Source organism: Carettochelys insculpta, chromosome 4, assembly GCF_033958435.1.
Source record: "Carettochelys insculpta isolate YL-2023 chromosome 4, ASM3395843v1, whole genome shotgun sequence".
NCBI lineage: Eukaryota > Metazoa > Chordata > Testudines > Carettochelyidae > Carettochelys > Carettochelys insculpta.
Window position 1 is genome coordinate 19,043,960 of NC_134140.1, and position 20,954 is coordinate 19,064,913.

A 20,954-nucleotide genomic window follows, 5' to 3' on the forward strand; every position below is an offset into this window, starting at 1 on the left:
CGTGCACTCTGTCAGCTTCCTGCTATGGGGTTTCCGGGTCTGTGCAGCTTTAAGAACCGCTGGGCGCAGAGATCATAGAGCCCCGCAGGGGCTGGCCAGCATGTTTCAAACCCTCAAGCTGATTGCCGCCACGGCGGACCCTGCTATTTTGAAGTAGCGGGACGCAGATCGTCTACACACACCCTACTTCGACGTTCCCATCTTCTGATGGGAATAGTGATTTCGACGTCTTGCCGCTTAACATCGATTCGAACGTCGAAATAGCACATGGCGCGTGTAGATGCGACGTGTGCTATTTTGACGTTGTGCCAGCTACTTTGAAGTAGCCGGCTAGTGTAGATGCAGCCTTACAAATTTTTGACTTACATATATGTCAGCAAGGAGGTGTCAGTCAATCAAAACATTGCCCTTATCTTTGGGCATATATTGGAGCAGGTCTGGCGGAGAGCAATAAAAAATAATTAGAGGGCTGGAGCACATGACCCATAGGAAGAGGCTGAGGGACTTCGGCTTATATAGTTTCCAGAAGAGAAGAGTGAGGGGAGATTTCACAGCAGCCTTCAACTTCCTGAAGGGGGCCTCTAAAGAGGATGGAGAGAGACTGTTTTCAGTAGTGACAGATGGGAGAACAAGGGAGTAATGGTCTGAAGTTACAGAGGGAGATGTGTAGGTTGGATATTAGGAAAAACTATTTCACCAAGAGAGTGGTGTAACACTGGAATGTGTTATCTAGAGAGGTGGTGGAATCTCCAACCCTAGAAGTTTTTAAGTCCTGGCTGGGATGATTTAGTTAGAGTTGATCCTGATTCAAGCAAGGGGTAGACCAGATGATCTCCTAAGATCCCTTTCAGCCCTCTGATTCTGTGATCCTTATGCATAAGTACGGAAGTACCAAATCCACAGTCCATTTGGGTCAATTTCATAGCAATAGGATTTTTAAATTAAAAATAATAATTTCAGCTCTTTAAATCTCTATTTTTAACAGTACTGTAATTTTAGAGTCCCTGATGAATAAAGGAATTGTGGAGGGGAGGAGGTTGTGAGGTCATTGTAGGCAGAGTTGTGGTACTACTATTCTTACTTTGGTGTTGCTGACTGTGACGCTGCCTCCAGAGTTAGGCAGCTGGAGAGCAGCGCCTGCTGGTTGGGAGTCCAACTCTGAAGGGACAGCTACTGCCAGCAGCAGAATAGAATATGCTATGGTATAGTATTATCACCCTTACTTCTATGCTGCCTTCAGAGCTGGGTGCCTGGTCATCAGACACTGCCCTCCAGTCATCTAAACCAGAAGGCCATGCAAAAGTAAGGGTGGCAATATTGCAACCACCCTAAAATAACCTTGTGAACCCCTGCAACTCCCTTTTGGGTCAGGACTACCAATCTGAGAAATGCTGCTTTCCCTGGAGAAATTTGTATAGTATTGTGTAAAAGCACAGAAAAGACCAGATTTCACCAACTGTGATACATTCTCCATGGACATGAATTTGGGAGGGCCCTATCCATAAGTATCTTTTGTTAGTGGCAAATGCCTCTGTTATTATTAAAGTTAATATGTGATTGCACATAAAAGATTTATTGTTGATGTCATTATACAATGTTTGAAAACAATCAGTGTGGTATGATACTTTGCTGATATTGCCAAAAAAGGGTGGGGAACACCAACTGTGAAAAAGACAAGACAGGACAGCAAGATGTGCGATGATTCAATGCATTCCCCAAGACACCTAGAATTTTAAGTTCATCCTGCCTCCATGCTCCCTCCTGCCCAGCAAAAATTCTAAAAGACAGAGGTAGTTCCAACATGAGCTTATGTTTCCCTGGATGCAAGGAGCCAGGCTTATGTAAGGAAGTGAAATTTACTCCCCTGGGTTAATCTAATCCTAAAAGATTAAGCAGAGGGCAGATTAGAGCACGGGTTCATCTCCAAGTGCAGGTATGGTGTGGTGTTGTATGCACATATGTACTTACCCCTCCTGCCTCACCCCACCTCCACTGCAAAATTAGAGAGACTGTAGGGTTCCATGTATCAGTCTGAATTATTTCAATTCCGTGACACAACTGGTAGCCAGAACATTTTCCTTATGCTTTGTAGTATCAGTGTCAGTTAGTCTAGTACTGCAGGCAAAAAATCACCACAGCACTGCAGCATGGAGAAATTTACGTTCAGGGAGCAAATGTTTCCTCCTCCTTCTGCTTGTCTCACAGATAAATAATGTTAAAGAGCTATTTAGGGTTAAATTTAACCTGTTCTGCTCTAGGGGATGTGTATCTCACTCTGAAGAGTTTGATGGCCCATAGAAAAAATCATTAATGAAATGTTGTGACATATAATTAAACTATGCTTCACAAAGGTATATATAAAAAAATGCCACTAACTGAAATAAGAAAGGGAAAACAATTGAGGAATGATTTTGAGTCTCAGTTTCTAAGGGGTTCATATGAATAATTTTTTTAAGGTTTGATCCGTGTTAGTTTCTCAGTCTTTAAAACTTAGATTTCTGTATAGCATTCCAAGTCAAAAGTCAGAAAACATAGTTCAACTGAACTAATTTGTCCTGTGTTGGCATCAAATCAATTCAATTTGGGCTGAAATACAAAGGCCATTCTCAAAAGGAACAGTAAACTACACAACAAAGAGGTCACCACTGAAGTAAACAGGACTAGTTATGCACAGCAGTATCACAATCCAGAGCTCTTTGAACTAGTTCAGTGCAAAACTCAAAGTTAAAAACTGGGCTGTGGTTTGCTCATAACCATGATGAATATTAGTAAACTCTCCCATTCATGTGGTTTAAACTGTAAATTGGTAGAAATATCACTTTAGGATATTGTTATCTGTATTTTAACAAGTGATATGCATTCCCTTCCACGATAGTAAATAACATATTTTGATTCTTATTTACATTTTATTGTAGGTTATTTGGGAAAAGAGCAAAACAGGTAAAAAAATTAGACCATAAACACATTTAAGAGTAAAGAAGGGAAAAAAGAACCAATAAAAATACCAAAAAATAAGAAACATACATGAGGGATAAACTCAACAAGAATTCTAGAGTCCAATAATATAATAGAACAAAGGTAAGAGAATGTAAAAAGTTAGGTGAGAAAATGAAAGATACATGGCAGTGGTTAAAAAGGAGGAGATTTTTCAAGTATACAAAGAGCTGCTGAGGACCTTTACAAGATATTAGAGAGCATGTAATGACTGTGAACATTGCAGAAAGCAAATACACTTGTCCCAGTATGTTTTCCAGAATATATAAAAAGGACACCCAAGAAACTTGAAATTACATCAAAACATTATAAAATTCTAGAGGAAGTTACTGGAAAGAGGAACAATTTCAGAGAGGTATAAAAACTTATGACAAAACAGGGAAGTTCTTAAATACTGGGAAGACAAATACTACATATGTATTTAAAAGAATCTCAAACCAAAGGCTCCAGTCCAGGAAAGCACTTAAGCACCTGGTTTAACTTAAGGCATGTAAGTATTTCCAATGCTTTACAGCCAAATAGTCACATAGTTAAACATGAGACTAAGATCCCCCAGTATAAAAAGGATGTGGATGTGCTGGAGCAGGTTCAGCAGAGGGCAATGAAAATGATTAAGGGGCTGGAACACAAGACCTATGAGGATAGGCTAAGGGATCTGGGCTTGTTTAGTTTACAGAAGAGAAGATGTAGGGGTGATTTAATAGCAGTCTTCAACTTCCTGAAGAGGAGCTCTAAAGAGGAGGGTGAGAAACTGTTCTCTCTGGTGTCAGATGGCAGAACAAAGAGTAATGGTCTGAAGTTAAAGAGGGAGAGGTGTAGGATGGATATTAGGAAAAACTACTTCACTAGGGTGGTGAAGTATTGGAATGCATTGCCTAGAGAGATGGTGGATTCTCCATCCCTCGAGGTTTTTAAGTCCCGCCTTGACAAGGTCCTGGCTGGGATGACTGAGTGGGGGTTGGTCCTGCTTGAAGCAGGGGGCTGGACTAGACCTCCTGGAGGTCCCTTCCAGCCCTATGATTCTATGCTGGATGGCCTACTGGGGCTCTACCTAGAGTCCACAAATCCCTGTGTGACCCCTCCCTACACTTTCTACTCCTCCTCCTACCTCTCAGAACTTTACGAGCACCATGAATCTGCTGATTCAGGCTTGTCTCCCTCCCTTCCAGACTTGGAACAGCCCTGCAGAATGGGAGCAGGTAGTACAGGACTCCAGTGCCCTGTTTCATGAGAGGTGCATGGGGGAGGGAGTCAGAAAGAGGGTCCATGGGGCTGCAGGTGGAACCCCAGTGGATGGTGGGTTGCTCCAGCCCTCTGAGGTGAAAGAGCCATTCATGCAGCCCACTCCCTATTTTGGTTGCCCATCACTGAGATAGAGAGCGTAAAAATGTTTAATTTTTACAGTGGCACACAGGTATCTAGCAATGGTTTCTCACAGAGATAGAGTTTGGTCAAAAATAGCATGGACTCGGACACCACAGTGAGTGCCTTATAAATCTGACAATTTTCTGAAGAAACAGCACAGAACACAAACATGTGAAGAAGCTGTAGACACAAGTGATCAAACTGTTAATGCAGTGGCACACAAAATACTATTTTCCAAAGACAGGCGAATATGGTGCAGGAGATAAGCTGTTCTAGCAGATAAAAAATTACTTGTCCTCAAGGCTCCTGTAATCTCTGGTGAACACTTGAAGCATCCTCTATTGTCCTTTCACCAATCATTGTTCCTGAAGTGGATTTATTCCAATGCTACATAGTGCGTTTAGCAGAGGGCAACCACATTAGACAGATGAAATTTTCTTTATTTAAAGAATACTGGTAAGTGGAAAAACTTCAGAAATGGAAAGACACAACGAAAGGTTCTACTTGGCAAAGATAAATGCATTAAATACAAAGAAATAGAAAGGACAGATGCAATAAGATCACTTTATATTTAACTCCACTCACCCAAAATCCTAATAGTTTGTCTATATGGGGACATTCAAAAAGGTAATTTGAAGTAAACGAAGGTGTACATTTAAAGTCAATCAGTTAAATTTCATTAAATCCCTGTGCAGATGCTCTCTTTCAGAATTAAGATGGCCTTAATTCAGTTTAGTTTTATTCACTTCTATATATAAACAAATTCCTTGCACAATATTTTTATATATTTTAGGAAATGTGCTGGACTGGTGTGTCTGTCCCTTGTACTCTTCAGTTCAAATAAAACTGAATTGAATTAAGGCTACTTTAATTCTTAATGAGTCTACATGGGGGCTCAATGTAGTTTAATTTTCTTTTAATTCATATATTTTAGTTAACTTGGATTAAATGTTCCTGAGTGCACATGTGCACAAACCTGACGAGATGCAAACTAAGACAAAGTAAGGATGGGATGCCTAAAATAATTTAGGAGTAATGTCTTTACCTAGAAAAAAATCAAAGATTTAGAAATCAAATGAAAGATTATGTGCAACTGATATTTCAGACAGACATATGCAGGATCAGCTATTAAAAATTAATAAGGTGGGAAGAAAATAGACTTTTCAACAATGGTTTTTAATGATTAGTGATAAAAATTAGTGCAACATGCAGACATAAAATATGAGAAGAGAGAAAGCAAGAATAGCATAACCCATCAGGGAAACTAGATGTCAGCCTAGAATGCCATTATTTGGGATTCTAAATATAGAAATCACTCCAACTGCAATCTTTTGATAGAGGCACCCAAAAATTATCAATTTCCTAAGGCACTTCCTTGGACATTTTTACAGAAATACCATCTTTTCATCCACTCCTGCTTCACCAAATTCTCGAATCCTTAATGCTATGCCAATAGCTGACAGAAAATGAGGCAAGAAGAACAAAAGAAGCAGAGACTTTCTAGATATAATGCCAGAAACATTTTGAATAATCTCAGTATCTCTACGAATATAGTGTTAAAAAGACAACATCATTTCTATGAAAATACTGGTAAATTAAACTATATTTCTGTTTTAATAACTTTGTTACCCTAAAATATATTTTTTCATAATCCTAATTTCTCTTCAGAAAATTAATTTACAAAGAATCTTCTCCCCCAAATAAGCTTAGCTGATTAGAACACAGGCCAGCATTCTTAACAAATTTTTGGACAACAAAATAGAGCAAAACTAAAAAAAAATACTGTTAATTGTGACATTTCTCTTATTTTACTATTAGGTTTCCATAAAGCAGAAAACAGATGGCAGAGTTATGTCATCTGGAAAGTCAAGACCACTGTTTTTCAATATGTCTCTTTTTGCAATGAACTCCTATTGTTTCAGATATATAAAACTCTAAAATTTGAAAAGCTGGTTGTCTTAAGCACTCCTTAGGAATGTACCTAAAAAGTACCTTTTTGAACATGAGGAAATATGAGATCAGTGATGATCCCAAATATTTTATAGTTCATTGTTATATCTCTCATCACACCTCTCCACAAACAGTATGACTCCATAGTGACCTCATTAGCATAAAAATGAGCTACACAAATAAATATGCCAGTGTTTCAAATGGAAGAATTATCAGAATTATCAGAATTCACTTTCGTGTTAATTCAGTGAATTAACTTTCGTGTTAATTCAGTGAAACATTTTATCACCCAATATAGTTAGTCAAATGTGACTGTGAAGTGAGATTAGTATTACCTCAAAGCATATATGCTGGAGAGACTACATGTAGTAACAGAAACACTGCCATAGTCACTGCTGGAGATGGAGCTGAGGGGAGAATCACATAAGCCATCCTGAGAACTGAAAAAATATCATATGGAAGCAAAATGAACCACTCAAAGGGGGGGGGGGGGGAGAGAATAAAGCAATGGATTGCAAACAATCTTACCAAAAAAAAAAAAAACCCAAACAAACAAAAAAAACCCACAGACAGTAACAGTCACTTACTGTTTGGGTGACCAGCTATATTTTACATTAGTACAAAAAATGCAGATCACATGGCAGGACCAGTGGGCATGCTCTCTGTGAAAATCATCAATTTTATTCATATTATGCATTTAAGAACACTGGAGTAGGAACAAAAGATTGTTTGTAAAGTGTGAATCAACAGGTGCAGACATGTAAATATTTGCCTATGCTAGAATGGAGGTACACCAGGACCAGGCATTCCAAAAACATTTCTATGTTTCATACCAATATAACCAAAGAAATAAGCCCAAAGGACTTTTAAAACACCCAAGACAAGATTCATAACATTGTTTCTAAGCTGTTGGAATGAAGGAGGGATATTGGAAGGGAAAGCCCATGTAATAAGTTGCTTCTTGCTTCCTGTCCTGCTATGCTATATGACTTAACAAATCCATCATTCTCCAGGTCAGCGCAAGACTGAATAGCCACAAATCTGCCATGCGGCTCAACATTTTCTTTAAAACCTGACCTAGCTTCCTATGCAGAGGCTGAAAGAGAGGCCACATGAAAACCAAATGCTAGTTTAGCAATCCACTGGCTATGGAGCAAAGATGAACTATTTAAAATAATGCAATACAGACTTGCAGTGAAACAGCCTGTAAATATCCTTATGATCTCAAAGGACATTGTCTTCTTGAAATGTAACCATCTTCAAAAGCACAATTAAAAATAGTTTCAAATAGTATTTCACCACTGCATGGATTTGCAATTAACAGTGTTTATATCTCAGTGGTGATATGACACTCTACTATGGGAAGTTTCACACAATGAAGCAAATTATTTTACAGTAGAGAAAGAAAAATGTACTCCCAAGCAAATGTATTGGTTCTAGGCATTACAAAAAAATCTTGACCGTTTGAATGAATTTGGTCTAAATGGCAAACATCAGACATCCAAACTAGAGAGATATGGCTGTCTCAGAAATACGTTTAGTCCGAAGAAACATAATTGGGTAATTTGAAATAATTGGTTTTTTCCCCTTTACCTGACAATTAGTGGACTTTTCATGCATTTTGAATGGAATGTATGTATGTGGGAAGCATTTAAATCAGCTTTAATCCAGATTCTTTACGCCTGTCATATTTAAAACACAGTTAATTTTGCAGGCAAGTGTCCAGAAGAACACTTAAGGGGGGTTTTTCAAAGCTGTACAGCATATAAAAAGGTACATGCTTTAATCTCATTAAGAAACTATACAATTTGTTTGCATGCCTCCCAAACATCACTTTCAAAATGTTCCCCTTCATGTTCCTTATTTCTGATTGCCAATTTAAAAATAAATCCCCAAGTATATTACATTTTAGCTGAAATATGGATCATCACATGGGGAAAATAATTTATCAGACTTCAACAAAAATCCATTTCACTTTCATTTGTTTTACGTAATTTCCCTTGCCAATTCTTTTCACTGTGAAGATACATTTGCATTTAAACAAAGATTTGCTCTCACAGCTCATCTTCACCTTCCTAATCCTGAAATGTGGTCATACTGCTAAAATATCACATCATAGCCAGTCCTATAGCAGTAAAATTATGCAAAAAGAACAAAAAATACCCCCAAATCCCAAAATTATGAGTGCACATTATGATCCTGCAGGAAAAGCTGCCATGAGAAGATGAAAGCTACTGCTCAAACTCAAATATTTTCAGTAGCAGTGGCACTTACAGAATACAGAAACTATAAGTTGTCTACCTTCTATAGTTTTTCAATTTCAATTTTGCTCCTCATCTGAAATTTCCTCTAGCTGGTAACATTTACTTTGAGAATGGACCAAATTCTGTTTTCCTTATTTATCAGTTAAATCCTGCTTGAAGAAAACCAGTAAACATTTCTTAGTTTCCTATTGTATCCAGTTTTGCTAAATTCAGTGTTCCACACATTGTACACATCAGGAGTCAGTCCTCAAAAATCTTAGCGCTGGTTAAAGAGCTAGGGAATTTAAAAGAACCAATGCACTTGAGTTTATTTTTATTTGCCTTTGGGTTTTTGAGCCCTTAGGATTTACATTTTCCAACTCCATTACCAAAGGGATGAGAACTATCTTAATAAAAAAGTCTTGTGTAATCACTCAAGGAGCTAAAGCTTTAAAAAAAGGCCAAATTTCATGAGAAGCCTGATAAAAATTGCTGAAGTTAGCAACACTGTTGAATCATCTATTAGTGTTATGTACTTTTCTTCAATGTGTGTCGCAAGTTGGAAAGCAAGACTACAAAGACTGAACATAAATTAAGTGAGCAAGTTGTATATCTGGTAAATACAACTGGTGAGTAAATCACAATTGGGAAATCACTAAAACACACAAAACAACTAAAAAACCCTATCTCACAATCTAGAAGCATTTTGTATCAAGCAATTGCTACCTTTTAGAAGCTTTTGCTGACCACTTAAATATACCTTCTGGTATGTGGAGTCAAAGTATACCAGTTGGCCTATCACCTGAGATTAGACAGTAATATTTGCAGAAGTCAAAGCAGTAGCCCTTGTAGCATAAAAAGCATGAGAATGACGACACTGTCATATGATTATTTCTCACATTTCTCCCCTTGATAGACTTCTAAGTGCTGAAGACCATATTATATCACCTGTTTTCTTTCATTTAGTTATAAAATGGGAGAATTTTGCCCATATTTGGCAAACGTGCGGTGAGCTGCATCTTGATCAAAGTCCAGTGTAGAATAGTGTATTATTACTTAAATGTTGCACTTGTCCTCCCCCTAGCATTCCACTGCCCCTTTCCCCCCAAAAACAAACAAGAAAAGAAAATATGTGGGGATGAGAGAAAGAAGAGACAAGAATGTCAAAACAGAGAAGACAATCTCAGATTGCCTAGATATATAAGGCATCACACATGATTATGGGAAAGGATTTATTTTTTACCTGACTTAAACATGAGCATGTCAAACAACTTCACTTTCTATAATTATACAACAAATGAAGCATCAGCATCTATAAAGGTGTGGTCTATGCCTGATCCCCAAAAAAAGAAAACTTGTGGTTTTAGTCCTATAGAAAAAAAAATCCCACATAGCACCAAGACTCCATAAACAAAAACAAACTCATACCAGCCATAAACCATTCAATATCAGATTAAACCAGTTTTTTCACATTAACAAAGCCCCATAAATTACCTAACTGACATTTCTAACAGTTTCCCTTTCTCTTTGCCTATTCACACCTGTCTCTTTAATCTCTTGTTCCCATCCCTCATCCTCTTCTTTCTTTCTTGAAGAAACTGGTATTTCTTCCTTTACGTTTTCCTCTCCTTCAGGCAGTGAAAAGTATGTATGTTCATGCAGAATTAACCCTGAGGAAAAACAAAAAATAAAACACAAAATTATTTTCATCTACTAAATATATTGCTCCATCTACACTTCCACTTGGAATTGTTTCATGAATGGCCTGACCATAAAACTCTGAAGACAGGCAAAACAGCCCTTAGCCTTATTTACATACCTTTTGACACCTCTAATGACGCTTGTGCCTCTCTGCAGATTTGCTCATTAACACGTTCATCTTAACTTTCCTTCCACATCTGCTGAACGTCTCTTCCAGGATGTCCATCTTCTCATGCCTTAATTGTATCAACTCCTTCACCGAGGGCTTCCATAAAATCCCAGCTTTTCAAGATTCCTTCGTGTGCAGAAAACTGCAGCCTCGTGGTCTTCTCATAAATACTAGGAAGCACTGTTTGGTCAGTGCCAGCCACAAACATCGCCCTTTGTTTCTCATTCAGAAACTGAGAATTACCATCCAGCCAAATTAGCTGATTGCATGGCTCTTCCTGGTTATACAGTCTATGAATCTATCATTTATGAATCCTTGGGGCAGACCCTTCGCTGGTGAAAACTGGCATGGAAATAGAATTAGGCCAATCTGTATCAGATGCAGATTTGACTCCTCCTGTCTTTTAGAAAATGATCTCCATGGATTTGAATCAGCCTACCTTACATCTAGCATCCTTCATTAACCTCCCCTGAGCTTCCTTTGTTCATCTTATATCCTCCTCCTCAGAAACTAATCAGTATGGCCCCATCAACACTAGCAAGTCCTTTCGGAAATCATGCCCTCTTCCAAACAAACAAACAGAGCATCCACACACAAAACGCATTCTTTTGAATTCCTTTCTAAAGAACGTGGTGCTTCTTCTGGAGGCCATATTCCACTCCCAAACCAGGAAGAGCATCTTCTTCTGAAAGAACCTTCTGGAGGAAAGTGTGTGTAAATGCTCCGCAACCCCTTCTGCCAAAAGAGAAGTCTTTCGTGGCACTAGCCAGCTGGAGTGCGGAGATGCCCCTTTCAGCACCAGCGGGGCTTCATGGTCTCTGCCTCTGGCCACTCTTACATCTACAAGGACCCAGAAACCCCCTGGCAGAAAGCTGAGAGTGTGGAGGCAACAAGCACATGCCCTGCTGCTGCACATGCTCCCCAGCCGCCCTGCAGCATCCGCAGCTACAGGTCAGCAGCCAGCCACCCTGGGACACCCAGGGCACTGTCCAGGGCATGAAGTAGGGGGCCTCTTTGTGGACTGAGGCCAGAGCCCCAGCAACCCCTGGGGCTCTGGCATGAGGAGGAGGTCCTCCGGGATACAACTGGCCATCGCCAGAGTGCCCCCATGTTTGCCTGGCTGGCCACTGGCTTGGCCGCCCGAGGGCACCCTCCCCAGACCCCCAGTCAGTCAGGTATAAAGTTAGAGAATTCTGTCAGGGGTATATACAGGCCTGGGACAGCGCCAGATGTTCGGGGAAGGCTCCTGTCACCTGCCTGTATTACATGCCCAGCTGCCATGGGAGGCATAGGGTAGGCATCCAGGGTCAGGATGGTGGACTGACCCCCAGCCCATCTCTGACAGCTGAGACATCTAAGGGCCAGAAGACCCTCAGCACCCAACTGGCGCTGGCTAGCACCATCCTAGCTGAGAGGCAGCAGAGCCCGAGGGTGAGCGGGCCAGAGGAGCCCCACCAATGGGGTCCCGCCAGGCCTGCACCTGGAGGTCCCAATGCATACACAGACACCCACCACCACCAGAACACCCTGGTGGAGTGGCAGCTGGCACTCAATGAGACCAGCCTGGCCTAGCGGTGGGACACGTGGGCAGAGGTGGTGGGCATGCGCCAAACTATATTCAGGGTCTTCACGGAGCTGCTGGCCCAGCCTTCCACCACCCCAGGCACCCTTGCACCTGTGCCCCTAACACCACTGAGGCCCTCGCTGCCCATCTTCCTGCCAACCTCTTGCCTGCTACCCTTAGGGGCCTTGTGGCCTGGCTCCTGGCCAGGGCAGGCCCCACTAAGGCAGCCCTGCTGCCAAGGCTGAGCCCATGGATACTGCCCACGTCACCTCCCTGTGCTCCCAGCCCCCTCTGTGTCCTGATGGAGACCCCACACGTGGGACAGAAAGGCCTCCCGTGGCCACCAGGATTCACAGCTCTCCACCCCATCCACAACCACGGCCTCTCATTCAAGTTAAGCTGCCCCCCCGCACCCCTGCAATTCCAAAACCCCAAATACATATAATTACTTTACCCTCACTCATGAATGTAAATAGTTAAAATCAGTTTTATTTTTCCAAAAATTCTTTTGTTTATTGTTAATATAGTTTCATGTACTGCTAAAGTAAAGGTTAACATTTGCAACACCCCCACGTCCCCTGTTATGTGGGGGCAACAGTGAGGGGTGGATAGGCAAGAGGTGCCTGCAGGGGGTGCTCGGGTGAGGGTCACTCTGGTGAAAGTCTCCCAGAGGGCTTCCCGGATGTGGAACCCATCATGGTGGACCTGGCAATCAGGGGCCACAGCAGGCTTCTTGTACTCAGGGCCAGCCTCAGGCGTTGACCCCGGGGGAAGATCTAGGTAGATGGCTGAGGCCGGCCCTGGCCTCAATGAGGTGGCTGCTCTGCAGATATCCTGGATAGGCAGCTGCACCAAATATGCCACAAAGGAAGCTTGTGCTCTAGTGGTGTGATCCCTTACTGGGGGACGGGGCACCCCCACAAGCTTATAACACCCCTTGATGCAAGTCACTATCCAGAAGGAAATCCAGTGGGAGGAGACTGGGAGGCCTTTCATCCAATCAGCTACTGCCACAAACAGTTGTTGCGTCCTTCGACAGGGCCTAGTCCTACCCATATAGAAAGCTTCCTGCAGAGAGGTATGAGGTTTTGGGTAAAATACCGGTAAAGAAATGTCCTGATTCATATGAAATGCAGAGACCACCTTTGGTAAAAACACAGGGTGAGGTCTCAGTCTAACCTTATCCTTATGGAACACTGTACACAATGGATCCACCTCAAGTGCCTATAACACAGACACCCGTCTGGCTGAAGTTATTGTCGCCAAAAATGTTGTCTTGTAACTCAAACAGCAGGGAACAGGAAGCAAGGGGCTTGAAAGGGTGCCCCCATGAGCTTGGCTAATACCAGGCTTGTACCTGGAGTTTGGTTTTTTCTAAACCCTTCAGAAACCTTTTGACCACCAGGTCTGAGAACAGAGATGATCCATGGCCCAAGTGGAAGGCTGAAATGGCTGCCAAGTGCACCCTGACCAAGGAAAGGGATAGTCCCTCCTGTACTAAGCCCCACAGGTATTATCAGGATGGGGGCCTGCTAGGGAGAGAGCCCTCTCTGAGCCTCCCACAATGAAAACCTTTTCCATTTAGCCACATAGAAAACCCTCTACGAAGGTAACCTATTATTTCATAATATTTCCTTTATGAGATCCAAACAGGCCAGCTCCATGCGTCTCAGCCACACAGCATCCACACTGTGAGGTGCAGCAACTGGGGGTTGGGGTGCTGCAGTCTCCCCCCACCCGCTTGTTGTGTAAACAGGTGTGGGAGGATTGGCAACGGTATTGGCTTGAGAATCAACAGGTGCAGGAGGGTAGAGTACCAGTGCTGGAGCGCCCATGCCTGTGCCACTAGGATGATCCATGCCTGATCCAACCGAATCTTGAGAAGGACGCTGTGGACTAGTGGAATTGGATGGAAGGCACACATCAGCCTGCCTGATGAAGGGACACTGAAGATATCCGTCCAGGACTCCAGACTCAGACTGCAGTAAGAGCAAAATGTCCTGCATTTTGTGTTAAGGTGGGAGGCAAAAACAGGTCCACTAGGGAATGACCCCACATCCAGAAAATGGATTGAATGACCTCTGGATGGAGTGACCACTTATGATCCATGAAGGACCCGCTGAGCTGGTCCACCCATGAACTGTGTACCCCTGGCCAATACTGGGCCTGCAACAGGAAGCCATGCTGTATGCTAAATTCCCAGAGCATCATGGCCTCATGACATGGGGGAGTGGAGTGCGCACCCCCGTTTGTTAATACAGCATGCTGCCATCACTGTCTGTACTCACTGACATGCAATGTCCTGCCAGATTGGCCCTGAAGGTCACACAGGCTAGTCTGATGGCCCTGCATTCCCACACACTGATGTGGAGTTGAAGGTCCGAATTGCTCCACAGAGCTTGAATTTGGAGCCTTGTGCCTGCACTCTCCACCCCAGGTCTGAGGCATCTGTTACCAGGTAAAGGAAGGGCAGCGGTGGGATAAAAGACTCCTGTGAGGACAATTTATTCATCCAGCCACCAGTGCAGGGTTGTTAGAATCTGCAGTGGCACCATAGCCACTAAGTCTAAACTGTCTCCGACAAGGCGATGCACTGATGCCAGCCACAGCTGCATTCTCATCCTGGCGTGCTGAACCACAAAGGTGCACGCTGCCATGTGACCCAGCAGGCACATACGTAATATGACCATCGTGGTGGGAACTGCTATGATGTTGCGGTTAAGATCCCCCCATTGGCTTGAAATCTGCTGGTGGGTAAGAACGCCCTGGCACATTTGAGCCGTGTCTACACGTGCACGCTACTTCAAAGTAGCGCCACGAACTTCGAAATAGCGTCCATCACGGCTACATGTGTAGGGCGCTATTTCGATATTAACATTGACGTTAAGCGGAGAGACGTCGAAGCCACTAACACCATGAGGGGATAGGAGTAGTGCCCTACTTCAACGTTCAACGTCAAAGTAGGGACAATGTAGTCGTTGCGCATCCTGCAACAACAAAATTGCGGGGTCCTCCATGGCGGCCATCAGCTGAGGGGTTGGGAGACGCTCTCTACAGCCCCTCAGCTCAATGGTGGCCGCGTGCAGCAGCCCCTTAAAGGTCCCCGCCCCCTCCTTTTCTGTGCAGGAAGCTGAGAGAGCATGCAGGCAGCAGCAATAACACGCGGCCAGCCTTCATGCTCTTCAGCAGCCCCAAGAACCCCCCAGCGCACCGATGGCTACCCGGCAGCCCCCCCAGGGCACCCAGGGGATGCCCCCCCAGGGCGCCCAGGGCAGCCAGGCCGGCAAGCGGCAGCGGGGCCCCTCCTGGACGGAGGCCGAGCTTCAGGACCTGCTGGGGCTCTGGAGCAAGGAGGAGGTGCTCCAGGTAATGGGGAGCAAGAGGCGGAACGCGGATGCGTTCGCTCGGCTGGCTGAGGGCCTGGCCGCCCGGGGTCACCCTGCCCGCACTCCGGACCATGTCCGGAGTAAAGTCAAAGAGCTGCGGCAGGGTTACGCCCGGGCCCGGGATGCGGCCGGATGATCTGGGCCCGCCCCCGTCACTTGCCCCTTTTACAGGGAGCTCAGGGACATCCTGGGCCCCCGGCACACCTCCTCCCCTCCGGCCACTCTTGACATCTCGGCTGAGGAGCCCCAGCAGGCCCCGGAGCCGGAGTCCGCCCTGGAGGTAAGCCCCACACCCCAGTGCCCCCCCCCGGAGCCCACCCCGGGGCATCGCAGCAGGAGGAGGAGAAGGGGGACTCCTCCTCCGCTGAGACGGGGCTGCACATTCTCCTCCCATCCCAGAGCAGCAGCCGGGCGTCCGCCCCCCAGGTGTCCCCGGACCGTGGGAGTGGACCTACAGGTATGTACCCCCCTCTGGTGTACACCCCCGGGGTTGAGAGGCGGGGGTAATAGATATGTGGCCAGGGCCCTCCACATGCCCAGATGGCCATGGCCCCAAGGACAGCAGTGCCATTTTCCTCACAGGAGTGCATCAGCCCCTGCCCCCCGCCCCCAGCACGACAGTGCCATACCCCATCTCCGGGGCAGGGGTGAGCGGAACCTCTAGGGTCCCCTGGGAGGAGGGGGTGGGACACCCCGCAGCAGCAGCAGCATGTGATGGAGTGGGGGGAGTGCAAATGTGAGACTCAGGCTAGATACGAGCAACAAGCTGAATAGCTCCCAGGGGCAAAGGATGATCCTGGCGCTACAACTGGCAGGTGACACCTCTGCCCTGAACAAAGAGGAGGGAGGAGCCAAGCTGGCTTTGAATCGGGGGGGGGGGGGGGGCCCGCAGGTAGAGGCTAGGGGAAGGGAGAGCTGGAAGGCAGCCAGCCTGAGGAGGGGGAAAGCTACACCCCAGAGGGGCACCCCTTGGGGTCTTCTCCCCAGGACGGGTTGGAAGGACTGTCTCTGACTGCTGTACTGTCACTCCTGGGAGAAACTGGGCATATGTGGTCTAAGAAACCTCTCCTGTCAGACCCTGCTGAGTGAAGTGAGAGTCACTCCCGCCAGGGGCCAGGGTGCAGTGCAGGGGGACCCATGAACCCCATCACAGCAGCATCTCACGGCGATGGGGAACCTGTAGCACAGGGGTAGGGGGACAAGGGCCACGGCTCGGGGCCCACACTAACGCCTGTCTCCACTCTTCTTCCCCCACTCCTGTGTTCCGCAGCTGCACCATCGGAAGGACCGGAGAGCACTGGTGAGGCTTCATTGGTCCTGGAAACCCCTCCAGGGCCATTGCTCCAAGCAAGCCCCTCGGCGGAGGACCGACCGGCCCCACGGCGGGCAAGACGGCGGACCCAGAAACTCCACACGCTGGCGACGGACCCCCAGCTGCTGGCCATCCATCATCGGCAGCTGGAGGTCGCGGAGCAGCGCCTGCGGGTGGAGCAACGCCGCCTCCACCTCTAGGACCGGGCGCTGGCCTGGCGCCAAGAGGCATGGGGGGCCTACATGGATACCTTCAACCGCCTCGTGGACTACCTGGCCCCCCATGCCGCGCCGGCTGCCGCTGCGCCTGCCCTGAGTGCTCCACCCGCCGCGCCACCCGCTGCTCCGCTCGTCGCCGCGCCGTCCGCCGTCGCCCCGCCACCCGCCACCGAGGGCTGGACCGCCAAGGGACACCTGGGGCCAGCTGAGAGTCGCCAGATGTATCTTCTGGTCTGCCCGGCCGCCAGCCAGCCCCGGACAGGGCTGCGGCCGAGGCGGGGCTCCCGGCCGCCCACCTCCAGTGCCAGACTATAGGGGCGTGGGGCCCAGGACGTGGCCCCCCCCCTTGTATATTGTTTTGGGACTTATTTATTTGTGCCCCCCATTTGCCCCACCCCCCATGTAAATAGTTCTCCCCTTCCTTATAATCCCTGGTTTTCTGTTTTTTGTACATATAATATATGCAAACTTTTTTATTATTCACTTATATAATAGTTTAGTTAGAAGGTCTTGTATATAGTTTGTTGTTATTAGTTAAAAAAAACAGTTCAAAGAAAACCAGTTTCATTTCACCAACAAGTGCGTGCTTTTATTTGTCCAGGAAAAGTGTGGGGGGGTTGCTGTTGGGTGCTCCGTGGTGTGGGCGTAGGGGCAGGGAGTGTTGTGGAGGAAGGGGGGGCAGTAGGGGGCCTGGCAGAGTTCACCCCGCGGCCTCATCGAAGTGGGCCCGCAGGGCCTCCCGGACCCGGGTCCCTTCGGGGTCCACCTGCCGACTGGGGGCAGCGGGTGGCTGGACATCGGCCCTGCCAGCCTCCCCAGCCCAGCCCTGAAAAAAGGCCTCCCCCTTGCTCTCCACCAGATTGTGTAGGGCGCAGCAGGCACCCACAATCTGGGGGATGTTGTTGAGGCCCGCATCCAAGCGGGTAAGGAGACATCTCCAGTGCCCTTTGAGGCGGCCAAATGAGCACTCCACCACCTGGCGCGCGTGGTTCAGGCGCTGGTTGAAGCGCTCCTGGCTGGCAGAGAGATGGCCCGTGTACGGATGCATGAGCCAGGGCCAGAGGGGGTATGCCGCATCTGCGATGACGCAGAGGGGCATGGTGGTGTCCCCCACAGGGCTCTCCCGCTGGGGGATGTAGGTCCCCGCCTCCAGCCAGCGGCACAGGCCCAAGTTCCGGAAAACCCGGGCGTCGTGGGTGCTGCCAGGCCAGCCCACATAAAGGTCCTGGAAACGGCCCCAGCTGTCCACCAAGGCCTGGAGGACCACTGAGTGGTAGCCCTTGCGGTTTACATAGCGTCCTCCACTGTGTTGCAGGGCACGGATGGGGATGTGAGTCCCATCCAGAGCCCCGAAGCAATTGGGGAAGCCCAGCGTGGCAAAGCCCGCGATGGTGGCATCTGGGTCCCCCAGCCTCACGAGCCCATGGAGGAGCATGGCATTCATGGCGTGCACGACCTGCAGGGGAAGCACATGGGAGAGCACCAATGAGGGGTGAGCAGGGTGTGCGTGGCCCTGCCATGCTCTGCCCAGGCCCCCCACCCCTCCCCTCCCCTGCCCTGCCCGGGCCCCCCGCCCGCCCCCCCCCCCGTGGGTCCTCTTACCTCCATGAGGACAGCCCCGACGGTGGCCTTGCCGATGCCAAACTGCTGTCCCACGGATCGGTAGCTGTCTGGAGTGGCCAGCTTCCAGAGAGCGATGCCGACCCGTTTCTCCACTGGGAGGGCACGCCGCATGGCGGTGTCCTGGTGCCTGAGTGCGGGTGTGAGCCACTGGCACAGCTCCATAAATGTCGCCGGCTCATCCTAAAGTTCCTGAGCCAGCAGTCGTCGTCCCACTCCTCAAGCACCAGCTGCTCCCACCAGTCGGTGCTGGTGGGGTAGCTCCACAGGTGGCGGCGTGTGAGGCGGGGGCGTGGTCGGGGTGCTGCATGGCTGGGGGTTGAGTCCTGCTCGCCTGCAGGCCGCTCCTCCTCCAGTGTGGCAAGGAGGTGCTCAGCTGCCTCCCGCATGGCATGGATCAGGGCAAGCCCTGCTCCTGCAGGGAGGGCTGCGTGGACCTCTGGCTGCTGCTGCTGGGGGTCCATGACTGCGTCGGCTGAGGTCTGCGTGCCTATGGCCCTGCAGACCATGTGCTGTGCAGGCTGAGTGTGTCTGGGAGGGGCCCTTTAAGGGAGCGGCTAGCTGTTGCCCCGGAAGTGCTAGTCCGCCCTGTGACCCTGTCTGCAGCTGTGCCTGGCATCCCTATTTCGATGTGTGCTACTTTGGCATGTAGACGTTCCCTCGCAGTGCCTATTTCGATGTGGTGCTGCCCAACGTCGATGTTGAACATCGACGTTGCCAGCTGTGGAGGACGTGTAGACGTTATTCATCGAAATAGCCTATTTCGATGTCTCCACATCGAAATAGGCTACTTCGAAGTAGGCTTCACGTGTAGATGTAGCTTTGGTGTCCAGCCAGGCTCCTACAAACTCTATCGTCTGAGATGGGAGCAATATGGACTTCACGTCATTGAACAGGAGACCCAGGCTACAAAAGTTTGTCAAATTGGCCGTACATTCTGAAGCACCCATCTCGAGACCGACCCTTGACCAACCAATCATCTAGGTATGGAAACAGCTGCACCCCTTGCCTGCATAGGTGCACGACTACAACCACCATGTATTTGATGAAGACCCTGGGGGCTGCAGACAGACCAAATGGTAGTACTGTAAACTGATAATGGTTTCTGTCTCCAGAACCTCCTGTGAGGAGGATAAATTGAAATGTGAAAATATGCATCTTGTAAGTAGAGAGCAGCAAAACAATCCCCCTGTTCCAGCATTGAGATTATGAGACCTAGGGATATCGTATGAAACTTTATCCTTTTTATGAACTTGTTCAGTCCTCTTAGGTCTAGGAGAGGTCTCAACCTCCCCGTGCCTTGGCCTTTGGAATTAGGAAATAATGGGAGTAAAACCCCTGATCCCTGAACCTGGGAGGGAACCTCATCAATGGCTCCAGAACCAAGGAGAGATTGCAATTCCTGCCATAGCAGGATCTCGTGAGAAGGGTCTCTGAAGCGGGACAAGGAAGGGGTGGGAAGGGGAGTACAAGGAGAACTGAATGGCACATCACCTCTCTATTGTACAATGGACCCACTGGTCTGCTGTGATGCTGCACCACGTATGGTAGAAAGGGGATAGACAAGGAAAACAGTGGAGTCGCTGGAATGGGTGTAACTGACTCGCTGCTCCTGACCATGCCATCAAAACTGTGGCTTGGGCCCCTGTGGGCCTTTCTGATGGTCTTGCACCTGAGAATGCTGGCCCAAATGGTGCCTGCCTGTCCAGTTCCGCCTTCTGTTACTGTCCCTTTGTGGCTGCGGAAACTTTCTTGACTGCAGATAGGGGGTTAAAGTGCCTGCGCTGATTAGGAGGCGTATGTTGTAGTCCCAGAGAGCGTAAGGTGGCCCTGGAGTCTTTTAGACTATGGAGCTTTTTATTAGTTTTCACCAAAAACAGTGTCTGGCCTTCAAATGGCAGGGCCTGGATTGCCTGTTGTACCTCTTATGGTAGGCCCAAGACCTGTAGCCATGACCCCTGTGCATGGCAACTCCAGATGCCATAACTTGAGTAGCCATGTCTGCAGCATCCAGTGCAGCCTGTAACTCTGCCTTGGAAACCACCTTGCTTTCCTCCACCGCTGTGGTGAAGTCCTCTTTGGCTTCAGGTGGCACCATTTCAGCAAACCTGCAGAGGGCACTAACAGCGTTGTAAGCATATCTGCTAACCAAGGCTTGCTGGTTAGCGATTCTTAACTGTAACCCATCTGTCAAATTTACCTCCCATACAGATCCAAACGCTTAGCATCTCTGTTTTTTGGGAAGGACTCTGGAATCTTTGGCACTCCCTTTGATTTGCAGCATCCACTACCAGGGAGTCAGGAAGCAGAGTGAATGAACAAGTGTTCATTGCCCGAGGATGGGACGAAATACTTTCTCTCATTCCTATGGGCTGTAGGAAGGGCAGAAGCAAGAGTATGCCAAACAGTCTTGGCTGTGGTAGCAATAGTTT

The 20,954-nt window shown here is 47.5% G+C and overlaps 1 protein-coding gene across 11 annotated transcripts in view; it reads right to left on the minus strand.

Moving 5' to 3' along the window:
- ZFYVE28 (zinc finger FYVE-type containing 28) overlaps positions 1 to 20,954 on the minus strand; it is a 312,576-nt gene that overhangs the window by 39,573 nt on the left and 252,049 nt on the right. Inside the window, exon 10 of one of the 11 annotated variants that reach the window (XM_074992358.1) lies at positions 9,908 to 10,222. The exons of the other annotated variants lie outside the window; for them this stretch is intronic. Coding sequence (XP_074848459.1) covers positions 10,207 to 10,222 — 16 coding nt within the window. The 3' untranslated portion in view covers positions 9,908 to 10,206. Of the gene's footprint in view, positions 1 to 9,907; positions 10,223 to 20,954 lie in introns of those variants that run through there. 11 annotated transcript variants of the gene reach the window in all.